At 41.5% G+C, this 20,118-nt stretch overlaps 1 protein-coding gene across 2 annotated transcripts; it reads left to right on the top strand.

Annotated features, from left to right (window-relative positions):
* Window positions 1-380: 380 nt before the first annotated feature.
* Window positions 381-17,452, top strand: LOC133658041 (UDP-xylose and UDP-N-acetylglucosamine transporter-like). Of its 2 annotated transcripts, none has more exons than XM_062059651.1 (10): window positions 381-603; window positions 5,452-5,565; window positions 5,636-5,738; window positions 6,535-6,584; window positions 6,657-6,738; window positions 6,815-6,875; window positions 10,097-10,206; window positions 10,574-10,649; window positions 16,085-16,230; window positions 16,349-16,492. In XM_062059651.1, the coding sequence occupies exons 1-9, from the start codon at window positions 527-529 to the stop codon at window positions 16,213-16,215; spliced, it is 804 nt and encodes a 267-aa protein (XP_061915635.1). In that variant the 5' UTR covers window positions 381-526; the 3' UTR covers window positions 16,216-16,230; window positions 16,349-16,492. The 2 variants fall into 2 exon arrangements, with proteins under 2 accessions (XP_061915635.1, XP_061915634.1); XM_062059650.1 differs by having other exon boundaries at window positions 382-603; window positions 16,085-16,160; window positions 16,231-17,452.
* The last annotated feature ends 2,666 nt before the right edge of the window (window positions 17,453-20,118 follow it).

Below are 20,118 nucleotides of genomic sequence, written 5' to 3'. Positions count from 1 at the left end.
TTGTTAAATACATGCTGTGTGTGTAATGTTATGTTGTGTAACTGGACTTGGTTGAATATATGAATTAAAACCACCTTTTTAAATGCGATTGAAGCTTTTCATTAGTGATTAGTGCCTTGTGGTGTGCTTTTGCAACATAGCGGACGAGCAGGCAAAGTGAGAGTGCGTCGCGCTTATGTTTGGCGCATGCGTGTACAACTGGGCATGCGTCAAACTATGACGTCAGCCGTTCTTTCTAAACATATTGTACTGAAATATAACCTATATATTTAGGTATTTATGTAAATACATCGATATTGTGTATAAATTATTTTTTAAAACACTAAAAAAATTGAAGGTGCCTCTCATTTTCCTGTGTTTTCCAAATCATACTACAAGTCCCATGATCCTCCGGAACCCGGAAACGCGGATCTGGACATGTTTTACGGGAGTTCGTGTTGATACAAGCAAAATAGCAGCCATGGTCGACCTTTAAAAAAAAACCTCACATTTCCCCACACGAAGTCGGTGCATATAGTTAGCAGCAATGGGCACCGTTTTTGCTATTATTCTTGTTTTTGTCGGCTGCTGTAGCAATGTGGTGTCCCTGGAGCTGCTGGTGAGGTTAGTGGCACACACTCACTGCATGGAACAGAAGACATTTGTGATTTTTGAGAATAATTTTATAATAACTTCAACATGATAATAGTTAGACCAAAAATGTATGCTGCACAAACAAAGCGCAAACAAATGGACACGTTTGGGGAGGTTTCCACGTAGTTGGGGGAGTAGTTATTGTCATTTATTGATTAACCGGAACCATTGTAAGGGGAACTTAAGGGCGGGGGACAGAGGATATGATGACATGTGTTGTGTGTGGGACACCGGGAAGTGGAATAAGTTTTTATTTTTTTTATTTTTTTTTATTGAACAACAAACATGCATTTATAATTCACACAAAAGTCAAGGCACTTTCAACATCAAGGAAAGAAAACAAAAGCAAATACAGATAGAGTAGTAATAATAATAATAAAAAAAGACAAATAGGGCTACCAAAATCACTTTAAATGTTTTTAACAAAGATATCAATTTAAGGGCTTTTGTACTCTTAATAATTCTCCAAGATTTGATTGATAATTGTAAATGATTAAACCAATTAGACAATGTAGGCCTTACTTTTATAAATTGACATTTATGTAGAAAACATTTTGCCTGGAGGATAATAATGTTGACAAACATTTCTATGTTACAGTCGTTTATAAAAATACCAAATTTGATCTCTTCTATAGAGAATGGGGACATCTCCACACCCTTGTTTCTCAGCCAATTACACTCTCACATTCCACACACACAGGTACAGTATCACACACACATGTACACTCTCACATTCCACACACACAGGTACAGTATCACACAAACACATGTTTGACAATTTGGGCACACAACTGTTATGAATATACACACGTTAATTACACATTAACATCATAAAAAGTAAATAGCATAAAAACAAACTGCACAAACGATTGGGACAAGGTGGGGGGCCCAACTCCACACAGGTTAATAAATAAATGGCATAAGTGTTTATGTGCATGGTAATAAAAACTTGATGTGAATAATGAAATGTGATTTTTAAGGCCAATACTTCACAGTCAGTCACGGGTACGTACCTTGTGGACACTGTTACGGACCGTTGTCTAGTAATTTGTCATTCCCAAGCTTACAGTCATTGTCTGTCCAGTGTTGTTACATATTATAGCACAAACCCTGCAGTTAAAAAGTGTGCAGATAATTATGAGTATGACAGTACTGCAACAGTAATGGTATCAAAGTCAATTATAAAACATCTTCTGTGCATAAAAAAAGGATCCTCAACAATCACATGCATTTTAGTACAGCTTGCATAAACAATGCAATGAACTAGACAGGTGATCTAGATAAAGGGTTAGAACTTGTCAAACAGCAGAACCTCAACTTTCCAGCTGAATTAGTTCTGTGACAGAGCTTTTAACTTAAATCAGCATCTCCAATTGACTCAATTTATTTGGTGCTTGGCTCTAAACCTGACAAATAAATATTAACATGCCTTTTTTTGGATGGTTAATATTGTACGACAAACAATTCAATAACAACCACAGTCGTTTGTACGCTCTACCCACTACGCCATGCCGGGGCGGCATGGCGTAGTGGGTAGAGCGGCCTTGCCAGAAACCTGAGGGTTGCAGGTTCGCTCCCCGCCTCTTACCATCCAAAAATCGCTGCCGTTGTGTCCTTGGGCAGGACACTTCACCCTTGCCCTCGGTGCCGCTCACACCGGAGAATGAATGATGAATGAATGAGTTGTAAAAATGAATGATGGGTTCTCACTTCTCTGTGAAGCGCTTTGAGTGTCTAGAAAAGCGCTATATAAATCTAATCCATTATTATTATTATTAAGTAATCATTGACATCACAGACCTTGGTGAGTGGACTTCCACGGCATTTCCTTCCAGCTGCTTCTTCATCAAACACACCATCAGCAGCTTTTCTATATTTTCATAGAGAAATGTCCACCGTTTAGGTATTAGCATTCTTGGCTCATGGCTTCTTGGACTCATTCTGCTTCAGTATGGTGCAGACAAGTCATATTTTATTTTATATATGTATATATTTTAGGATTTATTTTTGTTTTTGTTTCATCTGACCACATAACTTTCCTCCAGAAGGTCTTATCTTTGTCCTTGTGATGTCAGATGAAACAAAAATGCAGCTGTTTGGCCACAATACCCAGCAATACGTTTGGAGGAGAGAAGGTGAGGCCTTTAATCCCAGGAACACCAATCCTACCGTCAAGCGTGGCGGTGGTAGTATTATGCTCTGGGCCTGTATTGCTGCCAATGGAACTGCTGCTTTAAATGGGACAATGAAAAATGAGGATTACCTCCAAATTCTTCAGGACTACCTAACACCTACATACACCTACAAGTGGATGTAAACTTTTGATTGTGACTGTATGTACAAACAATAAACATTTAGGCCTCCACTCAGGCTTGAACCCGGGGACCCCAAAGGGTTTTGGTTAAAAAAATATAAAAAATGTGTTATTATTTAGTATTATTATTTTTATTATTATTCAATCTCTGTCAATATAAAGTTTTTAAAGATTTAAGTTGTATGCTCTTTTTGTCAAAGAAAACCCTGTTTTTTTATGGAAAAAAACACAACATATGTAATATTTTCACCCAATTAAATTTTTAAGTGGATTATTTGAGATTAGATAATAATTGGAGCCTTAAAAAGGTCAATAACTCATAACACCATTGATTTTAATTCATTATTATTTTTTGAGCAACGACACTTAAAAACAAATCACACTAAAATTATTGGTGATCCAAAAGGGTCCTACTCATTAAAGCGTTAAAAAAATAAATTATAATTTTTTTTTTTATTGACTACTTTTAACACAATAATCTTGAGATCCACTTCAAATCTATACGTCAATTATAAGTTTTATTGTTGTTTTATGTTTTTTGTTTGTTCATTTTAGGCCCTTTTTAAAAAAAAAAAAAACAGCTCAGTTTTCTATATATTTTTGGCAAACATAAAATATGCAACATTTTCCCCAAAAAATATCTCAAAGTGGAATATTTAATGTGACGTAATTGGAGCCTTGAATAGGTCAATAATTCATAATGACATTGATTTTGATTCATTATTATTTTTCAAAGACAGAAACAGCCTGCATGGCAGCTTTGTGTTATTAGAGTAAACATTGCTTGTTACATTTCACCTGTTTGCTCTTTTATACCACTTCCTATGTTTTTCATTTTTTTCAATCCTATTTTTAAAATGTGCCGTGGGTCCGTTAAAAAAATGAGCTGCGGGCCGCACTTTGGACACCCCTGCTATAAGCTAATGCTAGCGTGAAAGCCCAGATGTTTATGAATTTCACCGTGACATTTTCCTACGCTAAGTAATGGCAGGAATGCTAATGACTTACATTTTTGCTTGCAACTCGAAACATGATAATTAGGCGGGAGACAGCTCTCCCCTCAAAACACTCTTAAGTTGAGGTACCGCTGTAAAAATATTTTTTCTAAAGGACTAACTTTTCTACTCCTACATCGCCTCACCCCGACGGTTAAAATGCTAATACTTGTGCTATCATTTTTCTGACAAATACACCACCTGGTGGCGCTGTTACCGAACCCTACGAGTCAGATTGACCTGAAATTTCTCACATAGCTTTACAAAACACCTACTGTAACTTTTGGCTGTTAGGCCGAAAGGCCACAAAGTTTGGTACACATCGTTACGGGACTGACAAGCATGGGATAGGATAGGACTTTATTGTCATTGCAAAGTACACAAAAGTTTGTTTTCAGCACCAACCCGTTCAAGATGAGACAAACAAACAGTGTACAGGGTTACAGAACAGGAACGCTGGTGGGTCGCCATGAGGCGCCCCGTAAAAGATGGGAAAAAGGTAAAACGCTGGGGAAGAAGATGAGTAAAAAAATGCAATCTAGACTGGGCTCCTAAGGGGGCCTAGTCTGGAGTGGGGAAAAAAAAACCTCCATACCATGCATACATAAACATGTTACATTTAATCACGACAACTCACAACAGAGGGGGAGTTGGGACCCTGGAGGTCGACTGCTGCTATAAAGCGCTGCCAGCCGTCCATCACCCCGAAAGGGAATCAAGCGGTGGTAAAGGCGTGGGGTGGGGGTGTGTGTGTGTATATGCCCATTGTCTTGGGTGTGTTGATGTAGTGTCCATAGGCCTGGGGTCGTTCGGCATGCAAGCAAAAGTTCGACTCCAGGTGTCGTTAAGGGGGGAGGGAGGTCAAAAGCGTCCATCGTTGAGAAGTCCTCGGGGGGGATATTTTCAGAACAGCCTGCTCCTGTTGTTGCATCAAGGCCATTCGAGGGAGTCAAATCGTAGATTAGGTTTTTGTTTTTCCACGAGCAGACATTACAATGGCCTATCTGTTCTATTCCATACATCCAATTTTTCCCTTTCAACCAGCTTTTCCATGATGTGATCCATCTTGCGATTCAGTTCAGAAATCGCCCCAGACTGTGAGCCCAATCCTTCCGTTCCTTGAGTGGCTGCCATCGTCTTACGAATTTGACGATACACCAGAGCAATGCCCAGAGTCAGCAGTTGCCCCGCGATCACGGTTCCAAATAGGTAGATGTCTTCCACGTCCTCGATGGAAAGGACTGAGAGGCACATGATTCTCCATTTATTCCACACATGGATGTGTGGAATTTGGGCAACTTTGGCTAAAAACTTGTTTTCAGGAGCTTAGCAACTAATTGTCATTAAGCATTTGTTCAATGGTCGTAACACTTTAGCGTTATCTGTTTGACATGTATGCTAACACGTCTTCCAAAGCATTTTTAACATAACCCATAGGGGGCGCCACAAAGAGTCACGGTATGTGGAGTTGCACGCATCAAATGAAGTGTTGGTCTTGTCGTTGTCCAGGGATTTCCCAGGATGCGGCAACATTGTGACATTTGCGCAGTTTGTGTTCATCGCCTTGGAGGGATTCATCTTTGAAACAAAGCTGGGCAGGAAGGGACCTGTCATCCCTATCAGGTATAGTCCTGACAATGTGTGGCGGCGGAAAAACCGCACGGTCACGTCATTTCTGTATTTCCCCACCCAGGAACTATGTGATCATGGTGACCATGTTCTTCACAGTCAGCGTCATCAACAACTACGCGCTCAACTTCAACATCGCCATGCCGCTGCACATGATCTTCAGATCAGTAAGACATCAACAGTTGTAACGCGACCGTGGTCTCGTTGAGGTGGACTTTAGCATCCCATTCACCAGACCCTGATTCCAATACTCACAGTCCATACTTTTTACTTGAAATGTTAGGATTATTGAATAATTTTGTCACAAATAAGGACAAAAACTACAATAACGTAACAAAACATTAATAAAAGTTGTGTAAAGACTAGAGATCTCCGATAATATCGGCCGATAAATGCTTTAAAATGTAATATCGGAACTGATCGGTATCTGTTTCAAAATTATCTGTATCGGTTTCAAAAAGTAAAATGTATGACTTTTTAAAACGCCGATGTGTACACGGACGTAGGGAGAAGTACAGAGCGCCAATAAACCTTAAAGGCACTTCCAATTACATAACATCTACGGCTTTTCACACACACACAAGTGAATGCAACAACAACAGCCATACAGGCCACACTGAGGGTATAAACAACTTTAACACTGTTACAAATATGCGCCACACTGTGAACCCACACCAAACAAGAATGACAAACACATTTCGGGAGAACATCCGCACCGTAACACAACATAAACACAACAGAACAATGACCCAGAACCCCTTGCAGCACTAACTCTTCCGGGACGCTACAATATACACCCCCCAATAATGTTTTGTTACATTATTGTCCTTATTGTTGCACGACTGTGGTGACAAAATGGTCACATTTCAAGTAAAGTGTCAAAAATGAAGAACAAGTTTCCAAACGTATCTGGTATCGACTCCCAGTATCGGCAGCTAACTTCCGCCTGGCGTCTTCTTGCAGGGCTCTCTCATCGCCAGCATGATTCTGGGGATCATCATCCTGAAGAAAAGGTCTCAGCTCTCACAGTCTTCTTCTCCACAAACTTTCCAACTCTCCTCTTTTCTTGTCTGGTCCTTCTGCAGATATTCAGCCAGCAAATATTTGTCTATAGCGTTGATTTCAGCTGGCATCTTCATCTGCACCGTCATGTCCGCCAAGCAAGTGGTGAGTCAGCTTGTCGTGTTTCTCTTCTTGGGTTTTCCACTGAGGAAGTCATGGAACTTTGGTTTTTTTCCTACAGAATATGGCCCAGGAGGGATCGGAGGAGCAAGGATTTCACGCCTTCTTACACTGGCTTGTAGGTGAGTGGAAGTGGGCTTGTCTCCATACCGATATGTTGGTACCACTACCAAAATGTATTTCCATACTTTTCTAAATATAGGGCACCACAAAAAAATTTAATATTGTATCAAAAAATCTTAGGGTGCATGAAACATATGTTTATTATTGTCATTTAGTCCTTAAATAAAATAGTGAACATACTAGACAACTTGTCTTTTAGTAGTAAGTAAACAAACAAAGACTCCTAATTAGTCTGCTGACGTATGCAGTAACATATTGTGTCATTTATACACCTATTATTTTGTACACATTATGAGGGACAAACTGTAAAAAATTATTATTAGTCTACTTGTTCATTTACTGTTAATATCTGCTTATTTTCTGTTTTAAAGGCCTACTGAAATGACATTTTTTTATTTAAACGGGGATAGCAGATCTATTCTGTGTCATACTTGATCATTTCGCGATATTGCCATATTTTTGCTGAAAGGATTTAGTATAGAACAACGACGATAAAGATCGCAACTTTTGGTATCTGATAAAAAAAAAGGCTTGCCCCTACCGGAAGTAGCGTGACGTAGTCAATTGAACATATCCGCAAAGTTCCCTATTGTTTACAATGATGGCCGCATGAAGTGAGAGAGATTCGGACCGAGAAAGCGACAATTTCCCCATTAATTTGAGCGAGGATGAAAGATTTGTGGATGAGTAAAGTGCAAGTGAAGGACTAGTGGGGAGTTGAAGCTATTCAGATAGGGAAGATGCTGTGAGAGCCGGGGGTGACCTGATATTCAGCTGGGAATGACTACAACAGTAAATAAACACAAGACATATATATACTCTATTAGCCACAACACAACCAGGCTTATATTTAATATGCCACAAATTAATCCTGCATAAAAACACCTACGTGTTTGTTATGCTAGCTCCTAGCTCCTCTGTTAGCTCCTAGCTCCATAGAACACGCCAATACAATTCAAACACCTGATCAACACACACAATCACTCAGCCCAAAAGACCGTTCACCTAACCCAAGGTTCATAAAGCTTATATATTTAAACAAAGTAACGTACGTGACGCGCACGTACTGGCAAGCGATCAAATGTTTGGAAGCGCAGCTGCTACTCACGGTACCTGGTATTCAGCTGGGAATGACTACAACAGTAAATAAACACAAGACATATATATACTCTATTAGCCACAACACAACCAGGCTTATATTTAATATGCCACAAATTAATCCTGCATAAAAACATCTACGTGTTTGTTATGCTAGCTCCTAGCTCCTCTGCTAGCTCCTAGCTCCATAGAACACGCCAATACAATTCAAACACCTGATCAACACACACAATCACTCAGCCCAAAAGACCGTTCACCTAACCCAAGGTTCATAAAGCTTATATATTTAAACAAAGTTACGTACGTGACGCGCACGTACGGGCAAGCGATCAAATGTTTGGAAGCCAAAGCTGCATACTCACGGTAGTACGTCTGCGTCTTTGTCATCCAAATCAAAGTAATCCTGGTAAGAGTCTGTGTTGTCCCAGTTCTCTACAGGCGTCTGTGTATCCAAGTCAAAAGTCCTCCTGGTTAGAGTCTCTGTTATCCGAGTTCTTCCATCTTGACTGCATCTTTCGGGAATGTAAACACGTACGTGTTGCTGCTGACTTCCCTCGCAAAATAGACGCTTCGCACCGACAACTTTCTTCTTTGCTTGCTCAGCTTCTTTCTCCATAATGCAATGAACATAATTGCAACAGATTAACCAACACAGATGTCCAGAATACACCCAGAATGAGATGAAAACAGCTATTTCGTATTGGCTTCAATGTGGAAGGCATACCCGTCACGCGCATACGTCATCCTCAGAGGCGTTTCGAACCGGAAGTTTAGCGGCAAATTTAAAATGTCACTTTATAAGTTAACCCGGCCGTATTGGCATGTGTTGCAATGTTAAGATTTCATCATTGATATATAAACTATCAGACTGCGTGGTCGCTAGTAGTGGCTTTCAGTAGGCCTTTAACATGTTCTATCTACACTTCTGTTCAAATGTATTAATCACTTATTCTTCTCTTCTTTGATACTTTACATTAGTTTTGGATGATACCACACATTCAGGTATTGTTGCGTCAGACCAGTTCTTCCTCCAAGGGAATCTAAGTTACTGGTCAATCCCAAATTCTTTCGATGACATATATGCTGAGTAAGAAGGACCATCAAGACAGAATTGGAATATTTTCAAGTTTTACGAAAGCTTTAGGAGTTCAACTTAACCAATACATTCACATCGGCTGCTCTATTGATCTGGCATTCCAAGGGAAAAACCAACTTCTTTTCACACAAAGAAAACCCCCATCTGCCCCCTCTCAACACTGATAAGGGAAAAGAGTGGGTGTTGTATTTCACATTCCTGATGGTTTAAGATACTTAACAGACAATCTGAAGACAAAGAGAGACTGGTAGAATACACAAAGGAAAAGTACTAGCTGCTCAAACATGGCTTTGTAAAAGAAAGAACTCTTAAACATATATGCATCCTTCCACAGTATCGATCCGATACCAAGTAGTTACAGGATCATACATTGGTCATATTCAAAGTCTTCATGTGTCCAGGGACATATTTACTGACTTTATAAAGATTATACAGATTTAAAGAAATGAAAAGTAGTAGTATCGACTAGATACGCTCTTGTACTTGGTATCATTACAGTGTAGATCCACCCATGGCATTTGTTTACATTGTGACGGCGGTGAGCTATTGTATCCTCCTACGGTGTGTAGTGAAGCATGTTTAGCTATTCCTCGTCCTCCAGTGATAATGCTACTTGGAGGCCAGGATTAGTGATTTAGAAGTAGCTAAAACACTGCGGATGGATGTTAGCTGCATGTCTTAAAGCAGCTCTTCCTGAGGGCGTTTCAGTGTTATAACTTCACCTTTATCTTTACTTTTTACACCAAAATGCGTCCGTTCTCCCTTTTCTGTCTACACACTGTGTCTGCTTGTAAGTACTCTGTGTGTGTGCGCTGCCCAACATGCTCCTCTGCTGGTAAAACCAGCAATGTCACCACGTGACGATGACTTGCCGTCATGCCTGTAAAAAAAAAATATATATACACAGTATATATATATATATATATATATATATACATATATATATATGAGTGTGTGTGTTGTCCTTGATGATAATATACAATAATAATATTCTTGTGTTTGGCCTTCTTCACAATCCACATTCAGGAATCGCCATGTTGACCTTTGCCCTGCTGATGTCAGCCAGGATGGGTATTTTCCAGGAGACGCTCTACAAGAAGTACGGAAAACACTCCAGGGAAGCTCTTTTTTATAACGTGAGTCCATTATAGAGCACAGTTGTTAAAAGACTGCTTTGTGATACTTTTAATGTCAATCATCCACAAGACACGGTTGTTTATGCCTTCAGTTTGCTCACATACCAGGAACAATGCTCACATACCAGGAACAATGCTAACATACCAGGAACAATGCTAACAAAGCAGCTATTGCTCCTCTATTGCTAACAAACACATCTCCAATCCACTTGACGTAATTAGCACATTTCAAGAATACAATGGACGTGTGCGCCCTCTGCTGGAGTCACAGCTGCATCACACTTCTCCATCACACCACTTTCTATCCCACTCACCAGTTTGGATAATAGTATTTACAGTTTGTCCTTTGTCTTTGTGTCCCTGGCAGCACTTCCTGCCTCTGCCCGCGTTCCTGCTGCTGTCCTCTGACATTTACACACACGCCGTCCTCTTCAGCCACACTGGTGAGTCACGCTTCTCTTGCTACCGCTTGTCCCCTCCAGAACGCGGGGTACACCCTGGACAAGTCGCCACCTCATCGCAGGGCCAACACAGATAGACAACATTCACACACTAGGGACCATTTAGTGTTGCCAATCAACCTATCCCCAGGTGCATGTCTTTGGAGGTGGGAGGGGCCTATCCCCCAGGTGCATGTCTTTGGAGGTGGGAGGGACCTATCCCCCAGGTGCATGTCTTTGGAGGTGGGAGGGGCCTATCCCCAGGTGCATGTCTTTGGAGGTGGGAGGGGCCTATCCCCCAGGTGCATGTCTTTGGAGGTGGGAGGGACCTATCCCCAGGTGCATGTCTTTGGAGGTGGGAGGGGCCTATCCCCCAGGTGCATGTCTTTGGAGGTGGGAGGGGCCTATTCCCCAGGTGCATGTCTTTGGAAGTGGGAGGGACCGATCCCCCAGGTGCATGTCTTTGGAGGTGGGAGGGGCCTATTCCCCAGGTGCATGTCTTTGGAGGTGGGAGGGGCCTATCCCCCAGGTGCATGTCTTTGGAGGTGGGAGGGGCCTATTCCTCAGGTGCATGTCTTTGGAGGTGGGAGGGGCCTATTCCCCAGGTGCATGTCTTTGGAGGTGGGAGGGAACCCACGCAGTCACATGCAAACTCCACACAGAAAGACCCAGCGCCCTGCACTCAGAATAGGAATATCATCAAGTCCTACTAAAGGTTTAGGAGACCACCCTTACGATGCGCTAATACCAGCATCCAGAAGTGGTCTGCAAATCAAACGGGAAGAGACAACTTATTGAATCGGAAAACAGCCCCCACCCTGCCCAGAAAGGAATACAGCCTCTTTGTTCTAATACTGATAGGGTAAAAATGTCATACTCCCACATTCCAACGTCTTCAAGGTAAGGCGCAGAGTTTACTTGCGGACATAAGATACAAGCATAAAGAGTACACATGGGAAAATATGAGCTGCTTTAAACATGACTATGGATAAAGAAAGAACTCTTAAAAATATATGCATTCTCCACACTTGCTAGCTTTCTGAGACTCTTATTTTGTTAGCGCAGGCAGGACGGAGCAGCGCTTTTATTGTGAAGACAGGAACTGTGCAGTCGGTCTTTAGAGTTTTGACAGGAGAAACGGTTCAAATAAAAAGTGTTCCTGGCCTTCCTGTCGGTCATTTTTTCTTAATAATGCTCTGGTGTCATCTCACAAGACCCTCGGGTGCCGTGAATGTCAATCAAGTGACCAAAGTCACGTCTTGATTGATTGATTGAGACTTTTATTAGTAGATTGCACAGTACAGTACATATTCCGTACAATTGACCACTAAATGGTAACACCCCAATAAGTTTTTCAACTTGTTTAAGTCGGGGTCCACGTTAATCCATTCATGGTAATGTCTTGGTGAAGATTGATGATCCATCATTTTTAGGTCTTATTTTTGTAAATGCTTGACTGGTGATGGACTGACACACCCTCCACCATCCACGTAATGGACATCCCTGGTTTATACAAATGGTGATGGACTGACACATCTAGGGATGATGTTTGATAAGAAATTATCGAGTTCGAGTCTATTATCGAATCCTCTTATCGAACCGATTCCTTATCGATTCTCTTATCGAGTCCAGATAGGTTGTTGTATATGGAAAAAAACACACAATATTTGGTTTAACAAAAGCTCACTTTTATTATATAAGAAAACAATTTAATCTAAAAAATAAATAAATATTGACTGTTGCCCCCCTAAAAAAAAATTAAAAAAAATATTGACTGTTGTTACCCAAAGTATATTAAGTGGGATTTTTCAGAGAAACAAATATATAAGGTAACACAAAAACAAGCTGTCTCTGTGATCACTATAGGTGTATAAATAATAATATAGTGTTAAATAAAATCAGTCCCTTGGGCACAAAACTGAAAATAATACAGCTCTCCAAAAAGTGCACTTCTGCTGCTATTTGACATAACTGTTTGTTATGATGCTTTGACATGTTTGCACTTTATTTCTTTATTGAAAGAAAATTTTATGAATAGAAAAGTTATTTGCAAATGTGGATACAATGCTAAAAAATGAAAAGTTAAAGCTAAAAAAAGAAATACTCTTTATTGAGTTAGCATTATTTCTTTATAGGGGGAAAGAGGTTTTGAGCTAGGGAATATAACAACTACACTACCCAGCATGCAACGGGAGTGACGAGCATGCGCGGTAGCCCCGAAAAGTGTTGTTGCATGTCGCCACCCGTGACAGTAAACGTCAAGAACTCAGCCAACACGCCTCGTCTGCATTATTTATAATTAGACAGACAACACATCTACAGTGTGATTTTGTAACGTTTACAAGGAAAGAAAAACAAAAGTTGAAAAAGGGAGATCATGTCATATATGTTGTATATATATATGTATGTGCTGGGGTTGCTATAAGCACGTTGCGACAGCTGCCGTAAAGGAGGTGCGTTGCTATGTTTCCGGTTGGTCGTAAAAGTGTTGGTCATGTGTTTTACCCTGCTCAAATCTCCCAGTAAAGTTATTCGATGGATTATACCTTTTGTTTTGAACTTTATTACACCTTGGAGCACTTTTTCCCGTCCATTTTTTTCCTGCTTTCGCTATCTGCGCCTAATGACTGAGCTACATGACTGATTTCTTGTGATGTCACACGGAGCATTTCTGGTCGGGACGGGATTCGTTCCGAGGGGTTCGAATAAAAAAACAACTCTTTTTCTTTACTATAGTGGTCTCGATAACGGGTACCGGTTTTTAAAAAGGGATTCGAGTCCGAGGACTCGGTTCTTTTCTTATCGAACAACCGGGAAAACCGGTTTCGAGTATCATCCCTAGACACACCCTCCACCATCCACGTAATGGACATCCCTGGTTTATACAAATGGTGATGGACTGACACACCCTCCACCATCCACGTAATGGACACCCCTGGTTTATACAAACGGTGATGGACTGACACACCCTCCACCATCCACCTAATGGACATCCCTGGTTTATACAAATGGTGATGGACTGACACACCCTCCACCATCCACGTAATGGACATCCCTGGTTTATACAAACGGTGATGGACTGACACACCCTCCACCATCCACCTAATGGACATCCCTGGTTTAGACAAATGGTGATGGACTGACACACCCTCCACCATCCACGTAATGGACATCTCTGGTTTATACAAATGGTGATGGACTGACACACCCTCCACCATCCACGTTATGGACATCCCTGGTCTACATTTTTGTCATTTTTGAAATATAATAAAAGAACAAACAAAACTGAATGTTTTACAAAGTATGGAAGCTTTTTTTTTTTTTACCAAATAGGGGATTTTATGTGTATGTTTCGGGAAGTGAATCAAATGTATACCTATTTGTATAAATATATTCTTCTGTGTTGCCTCTGGTGAGGGCGGTCGCATTTTTTCTTCTCCTTGCTTGCTCTCTTTTTTCTTGTCTTGTCTAAACTTTTTTTGAAGCCTCTTTCTTTGCGCTCTCCTCCAAATCTAAACATCAGACATGAAATTGATCAGCTGGACTCTCGACTCAATTGACAAAATCTTTTCGACGAGGAAAAGAGGTTCTGGGGAGCCTGGCTGCCCTGATGGAACCATTGCTGCGGGGTACGTAAGAGATTCCTGGGACAAATGGAGAATCATTTGCCTCTCAGTCCTTTCCATCGAGGACGTGGAAGACATCTACCTATTTGGAACCGTGATCGCGGGGCACCTGCTGATTTGGGCTGGGCATTGCTCTGGTGTATCATCAAATTTGTAAGACGATGGCAGCCATTCAAGGAGCCCAAAGGCTGTTCGTCGCGATGGAAGGTTTGGGCCGGGCTGTGGGATCACAGTCTGGGGCGATTTCTGAACTGAATCGCAAGATGGATCACATCATGGAGAAGCTTGCTGACAGGGAAAAATTGGATATGAGAGCCAACATGGACGAATAGAACAGACAAGCCATTGTAATGTCTGCTCGCGGAAAAAGCAAAAATCATAATCTTGATTGATTGATTGATTGAGACTTTTATTAGTAGGTTGCACAGTGAAGTACATATTCCGTACAATTGACCACTAAATGGTAACACCCGAATACGTTTTTCAACTTGTTTAAGTCGGGGTCCACTTAAATTGATTCATGATACAGATATATACTATCATATATACTATCATCATAATACAGTCATCACACAAGATAATCACATTGAATTATTTACATTATTTACAATCAGGGGTGTGGAGGGGGGGGGTAGGATATGGACATCAAGTAGTGGACATAGAGAGAGAGAGAGAGAGAGAGATCAGAAGGCATAAGAAGAAGTATCTGCATTTGATTGTTTACATTTGATTATTAGAAATCCGGGGAGGGTGTTAGTTTAGGGTTGTAGCTGCCTGGAGGTGAACTTTTATTGCGGTTTTGAAGGAGGATAGAGATGCCCTTTCTTTTACACCTGTTGGGAGCGCATTCCACATTGATGTGGCATAGAAGGAGAATGAGTTAAGACCTTTGTTAGTTCGGAATCTGGGTTTAACGTGGTTTGTGGAGCTCCCCCTGGTGTTGTGGTTATGGCGGTCATTTACATTAAGGAAGTAGTTTGACATGTACTTCGGTATCAGGGAGGTGTAGCGGATTTTATAGACTAGGCTCAGTGCAAGTTGTTTAACTCTGTCCTTCACCTTGAGCCAGCCCACTTTAGAGAAGTGGGTAGGAGTGAGGTGGGATCTGGGGTGGAGGCCTAGAAGTAACCTGACTAGCTTGTTCTTGTTCTACGATTTGACTCCCTCGAATGGCCTTGATGCAACAACAGGAGCAGGCTGTTCTGAAAACATCCCCCGAGGACTCTCAAAGATGGACGCTTTTGACCTTCCTCCCTCCTCAACGACACCTGGAAGTCGAACTCTGCTTGCATTGCATACAGAACGGCCCCGGGCCTATGGACACAACATCACTACACCCAAAGACAAAGGGCATATACACAAACACACTCCCCACCCTCACCTCACGCCTTCACCACTGCTTGATTCTGCTTGATGGACGGCTGAGTAGCGCTTTATAGCAGCAGTCGACCTCCAGGGCGCCCCCCCCCCCGTCCTCTGTTGCGAGTTGTTGTGATTATATGTAACATGTTTATGTGTGCTATGGCAAATGAGTTTTTTTTCCCTTGGACTCAGTCTGAACCCCCACCCGAGGGACCAGCCTTTGACTGATATTTTTTACTCTTCCCCCCTTTCCCAATATCACCTTTTTCCCACCTTTATTAAGGAGCGCCGTAAGTGGCTGATCCGTTGGCGGTCCTGTTCTGTAACGTATGTCTGCTCTTAGTGGGACTGTGCCCAAAATGTCATTTCATGTCTTGTACATGTTAAAGAATGGACAATAATAAAGCATCCTGAATCCTGATAGATTTACAAGATGTGTTCCCTTCCCAGCTCCAGTGCTGGTTCCTGTCATTGACGGACATGTTCCAGTCATGTGGATCTACCTGCTGGTCAACATCATCACTCAGTATCCTTGCCCCACCTTGTCACTGCACACTCCACTTCCTCCTTTCAGCCTTTAACTCGCTGGCCCTCAGGTACGTGTGCATCCGCGGCGTCTTCATCCTGACCACAGAGTGCGCCTCGCTCACCGTCACCCTGGTGGTGACTCTCAGGAAGTTCCTCAGCCTCATCTTCTCCATCGTCTACTTCCAGAACCCCTTCACGCCGTGGCACTGGCTGGGCACGGCGGTGGTCTTTGTGGGCACGCTGCTCTACACGGAGGTGTGGGGCGGCGTGACTCGGCCCTCGTCCAGGAAGAAGAAGGCCGAGTGAGCTTCGTGGACATTTGTACTTGGCACCGGAAACAACTTTAGGAAAACAAGTGTTTATGCCAGATCCTCATTTTGAAAGGATGAAGTTCTTGCGAGGAATAAACTTCACATTTGTGCTGTTTTTGTGCACGTCTGAAATAAAATAGGTGATAAAATGTGGAAATTATTCCATGAAAAAGTCCAAATGATGACTTTTATGTCATCGTTAGTGTTCTAATGAAAGGCCGTGTTTGTATCAGTGATGTGCGATGCCACCAATTTTATTTCCAATCCCATATCTGGGTCAATTCAGGATGGTATCAACGATAGCGATCTGATCCATCCATCCAACCATTTTCTACCGCTTGTCCCTTTTGAGGAGGCAGGGAGTGCTGGAGCCTATCTCAGCTGCATTCGGGCGGAAAGCGGATACTTTGTGCAAACATACACAAAACCTGTATTTCAAATAATAACGTGTCATAGCATAAACCAGGCCTAGGCTATTATTTTGACTCGGGGAGAAAAAAATGTGTCTGGGGGCCGGTAGATCTATTGTTGCGTCAGACCAGTTCTTCCTCCCAGGGAATCTAAGTTACTGGTCAATCCCAAGTTCTTTTGATGACATATATGCTGAGTAAGAAGGACCATCAAGACAGAATTGGAATATTTTCAAGTTTTACTAAAGCTTTCGGAGGTCAACTTAACCAATACATTCATAGCGGCTACTCTAGTTGATCTGACATTCCAACGGAAAAGCCCACTCCTTGCACACAAAGAAAGCCTCCCCCTCGCAACACGGATAAGGAAAAAGACGTGAGGGTTGTCTTCACATTCCAAGGGTGAAGACACTAACCAGGCATCTGAAATGTCCAAAGAAACTGGTAGAATATACGAACCCCGCTTCCATATGAGCTGGGAAATGGTGTTAGATGTAAATATAAACAGAATACAATGATTTGCAAATCCTTTTCAAGCCATATTCAGTTGAATATGCTACAAAGACAACATATTTCATGTTCAAACTCATAAACTTTTTTTTTTTTGCAAATAAATGATAAATGGGTTATACTTGTATAGCACTTTTGTACCTTCAAGGTACTCAAGGCGCTTTAAGGTTCTACTGTAGGTACATATGTAGAGAATGTTCTACAGTAGATACATGTGTGGATAAGGTTCTACTGTAGATACATGTGTGGAGAAAGTTCTACTGTAGATACATGTGTGGAGAAGGTTCTACAGTAGATACATGTGTGGAGAAAGTTCTACTGTAGGTACATGTGTGGAGAAGGTTCTACTGTAGATACATGTGTGGAGAAGGTTCTACAGTAGATACATGTGTGGAGAAGGTTCTACTGTAGATACATGTGTGGAGAAGGTTCTAATGTAGATACATGTGTGGAGAAGGTTCTACTGTAGATACATGTGTGGAGAAGGTTCTACAGTAGATACATGTGTGGAGAAGGTTCTACTGTAGATACATGTGTGGATAAGGTTCTACTGTATATACATGTGTGGAGAAAGTTCTACTGTAGATACATGTGTGGAGAAGGTTCTACTGTAGATACATGTGTGGAGAAGGTTCTACTGTAGATACATGTGTGGAGAAGGTTCTACTGCAGATACATGTGTGGAGAAGGTTCTACAGTACATACATGTGTGGAGAAGGTTCTACTGCAGATACATGTGTGGAGAAGGTTCTACAGTAGATACATGTGTGGAGAAGGTTCTACTGCAGATACATGTGTGGATAAGGTTCTACTGTATATACATGTGTGGAGAAAGTTCTACTGTAGATACATGTGTGGAGAAGGTTCTACTGTAGATACATGTGTGGAGAAAGTTCTACTGTAGATACATGTGTGGAGAAGGTTCTACAGTAGATACATGTGTGGAGAAGGTTCTATTGCAGATACATGTGTGGAGAAGGTTCTACTGCAGATACATGTGTGGAGAAGGTTCTACAGTAGATACATGTGTGGAGAAAGTTCTACTGTAGATACATGTGTGGAGAAAGTTCTACTGTAGATACATGTGTGGAGAAGGTTCTACTGCAGATACATGTGTGGAGAAGGTTCTACTGTAGATACATGTGTGGAGAAGGTTCTACTGCAGATACATGTGTGGAGAAGGTTCTACTGCAGATACATGTGTGGAGAAGGTTCTACTGTAGATACATGTGTGGATAAGGTTCTACAGTAGATACATGTGTGGAGAAGGTTCTACAGTAGATACATGTGTGGAGAAGGTTCTATTGCAGATACATGTGTGGAGAAGGTTCTATTGTAGATACATGTGTGGAGAAGGTTCTACTGTAGATCCATGTGTGGAGAAGGTTCTACAGTAGATACATGTGTGGAGAAGGTTCTACAGTAGATACATGTGTGGAGAAGGTTCTATTGCAGATACATGTGTGGAGAAGGTTCTACAGTAGATACATGTGTGGAGAAGGTTCTACTGTAGATACATGTGTGGATAAGGTTCTACTGTAGATACATGTGTGGAGAAGGTTCTACAGTAGATACATGTGTGGAGAAGGTTCTACAGTAGATACATGTGTAGAGAAGGTTCTACTGCAGATACATGTGTGGAGAAGGTTCTACTGTAGATACATGTGTGGATAAGGTTGTACTGTATATACATGTGTGGAGAAAGTTCTACTGTAGATACATGTGTGGAGAAGGTTCTACAGTAGATACATGTGTGGAGAAAGTTGTACTGTAGATACATGTGTGGAGAAAGTTCTACTGTAGATACATGTGTGGAGAAGGTTCTACTGCAGATACATGTGTGGAGAAGGTTCTACTGTAGATACATGTGTGGAGAAGGTTCTACTGCAGATACATGTGTGGAGAAGGTTCTACAGTAGATACATGTGTGGAGAAGGTTCTACTGTAGATACATGTGTGGAGAAGGTTCTACAGTAGATACATGTGTGGAGAAGGTTCTACAGTAGATACATGTGTGGAGAAGGTTCTATTGCAGATACATGTGTGGAGAAGGTTCTATTGTAGATACATGTGTGGAGAAGGTTCTACTGTAGATACATGTGTGGAGAAGGTTCTATTGTAGATACATGTGTGGAGAAGGTTCTACTGTAGATACATGTGTGGAGAAGGTTCTACTGTAGATACATGTGTGGAGAAGGTTCTACAGTAGATACATGTGTGGAGAAGGTTCTACAGTAGATACATGTGTGGAGAAGGTTCTACTGTAGATCCATGTGTGGAGAAGGTTCTACAGTAGATACATGTGTGGAGAAGGTTCTACAGTAGATACATGTGTAGAGAAGGTTCTACTGCAGATACATGTGTGGAGAAGGTTCTACAGTAGATACATGTGTGGATAAGGTTCTACTGTATATACATGTGTGGAGAAAGTTCTACTGTAGATACATGTGTGGAGAAGGTTCTACAGTAGATACATGTGTGGAGAAAGTTCTACTGTAGATACATGTGTGGAGAAAGTTCTACTGTAGATACATGTGTGGAGAAGGTTCTACTGCAGATACATGTGTGGAGAAGGTTCTACTGTAGATACATGTGTGGAGAAGGTTCTACTGCAGATACATGTGTGGAGAAGGTTCTACAGTAGATACATGTGTGGAGAAGGTTCTACAGTAGATACATGTGTGGAGAAGGTTCTATTGCAGATACATGTGTGGAGAAGGTTCTA

Source organism: Entelurus aequoreus, linkage group LG10 (assembly GCF_033978785.1).
Source record: "Entelurus aequoreus isolate RoL-2023_Sb linkage group LG10, RoL_Eaeq_v1.1, whole genome shotgun sequence".
NCBI classification, from domain to species: domain Eukaryota; kingdom Metazoa; phylum Chordata; class Actinopteri; order Syngnathiformes; family Syngnathidae; genus Entelurus; species Entelurus aequoreus.
This window is presented reverse-complemented; position numbering and strand designations above follow the sequence as displayed.

What these genes read in the sequence shown, in the direction of transcription:
- LOC133658041 (XM_062059650.1), top strand. Translation starts at nt 527, where the DNA reads ATGGGCACCGTTTTTGCTATTATTCTTGTTTTTGTCGGCTGCTGTAGC. An exon ending in TCATGTCCGCCAAGCAAGTG is followed by an intron (nt 6,739 to 6,814) that starts GTGAGTCAGCTT and finishes TTTTTCCTACAG; the next exon opens with AATATGGCCCAGGAGGGATC. An exon ending in GGGAAGCTCTTTTTTATAAC is followed by an intron (nt 10,207 to 10,573) that starts GTGAGTCCATTA and finishes TGTCCCTGGCAG; the next exon opens with CACTTCCTGCCTCTGCCCGC.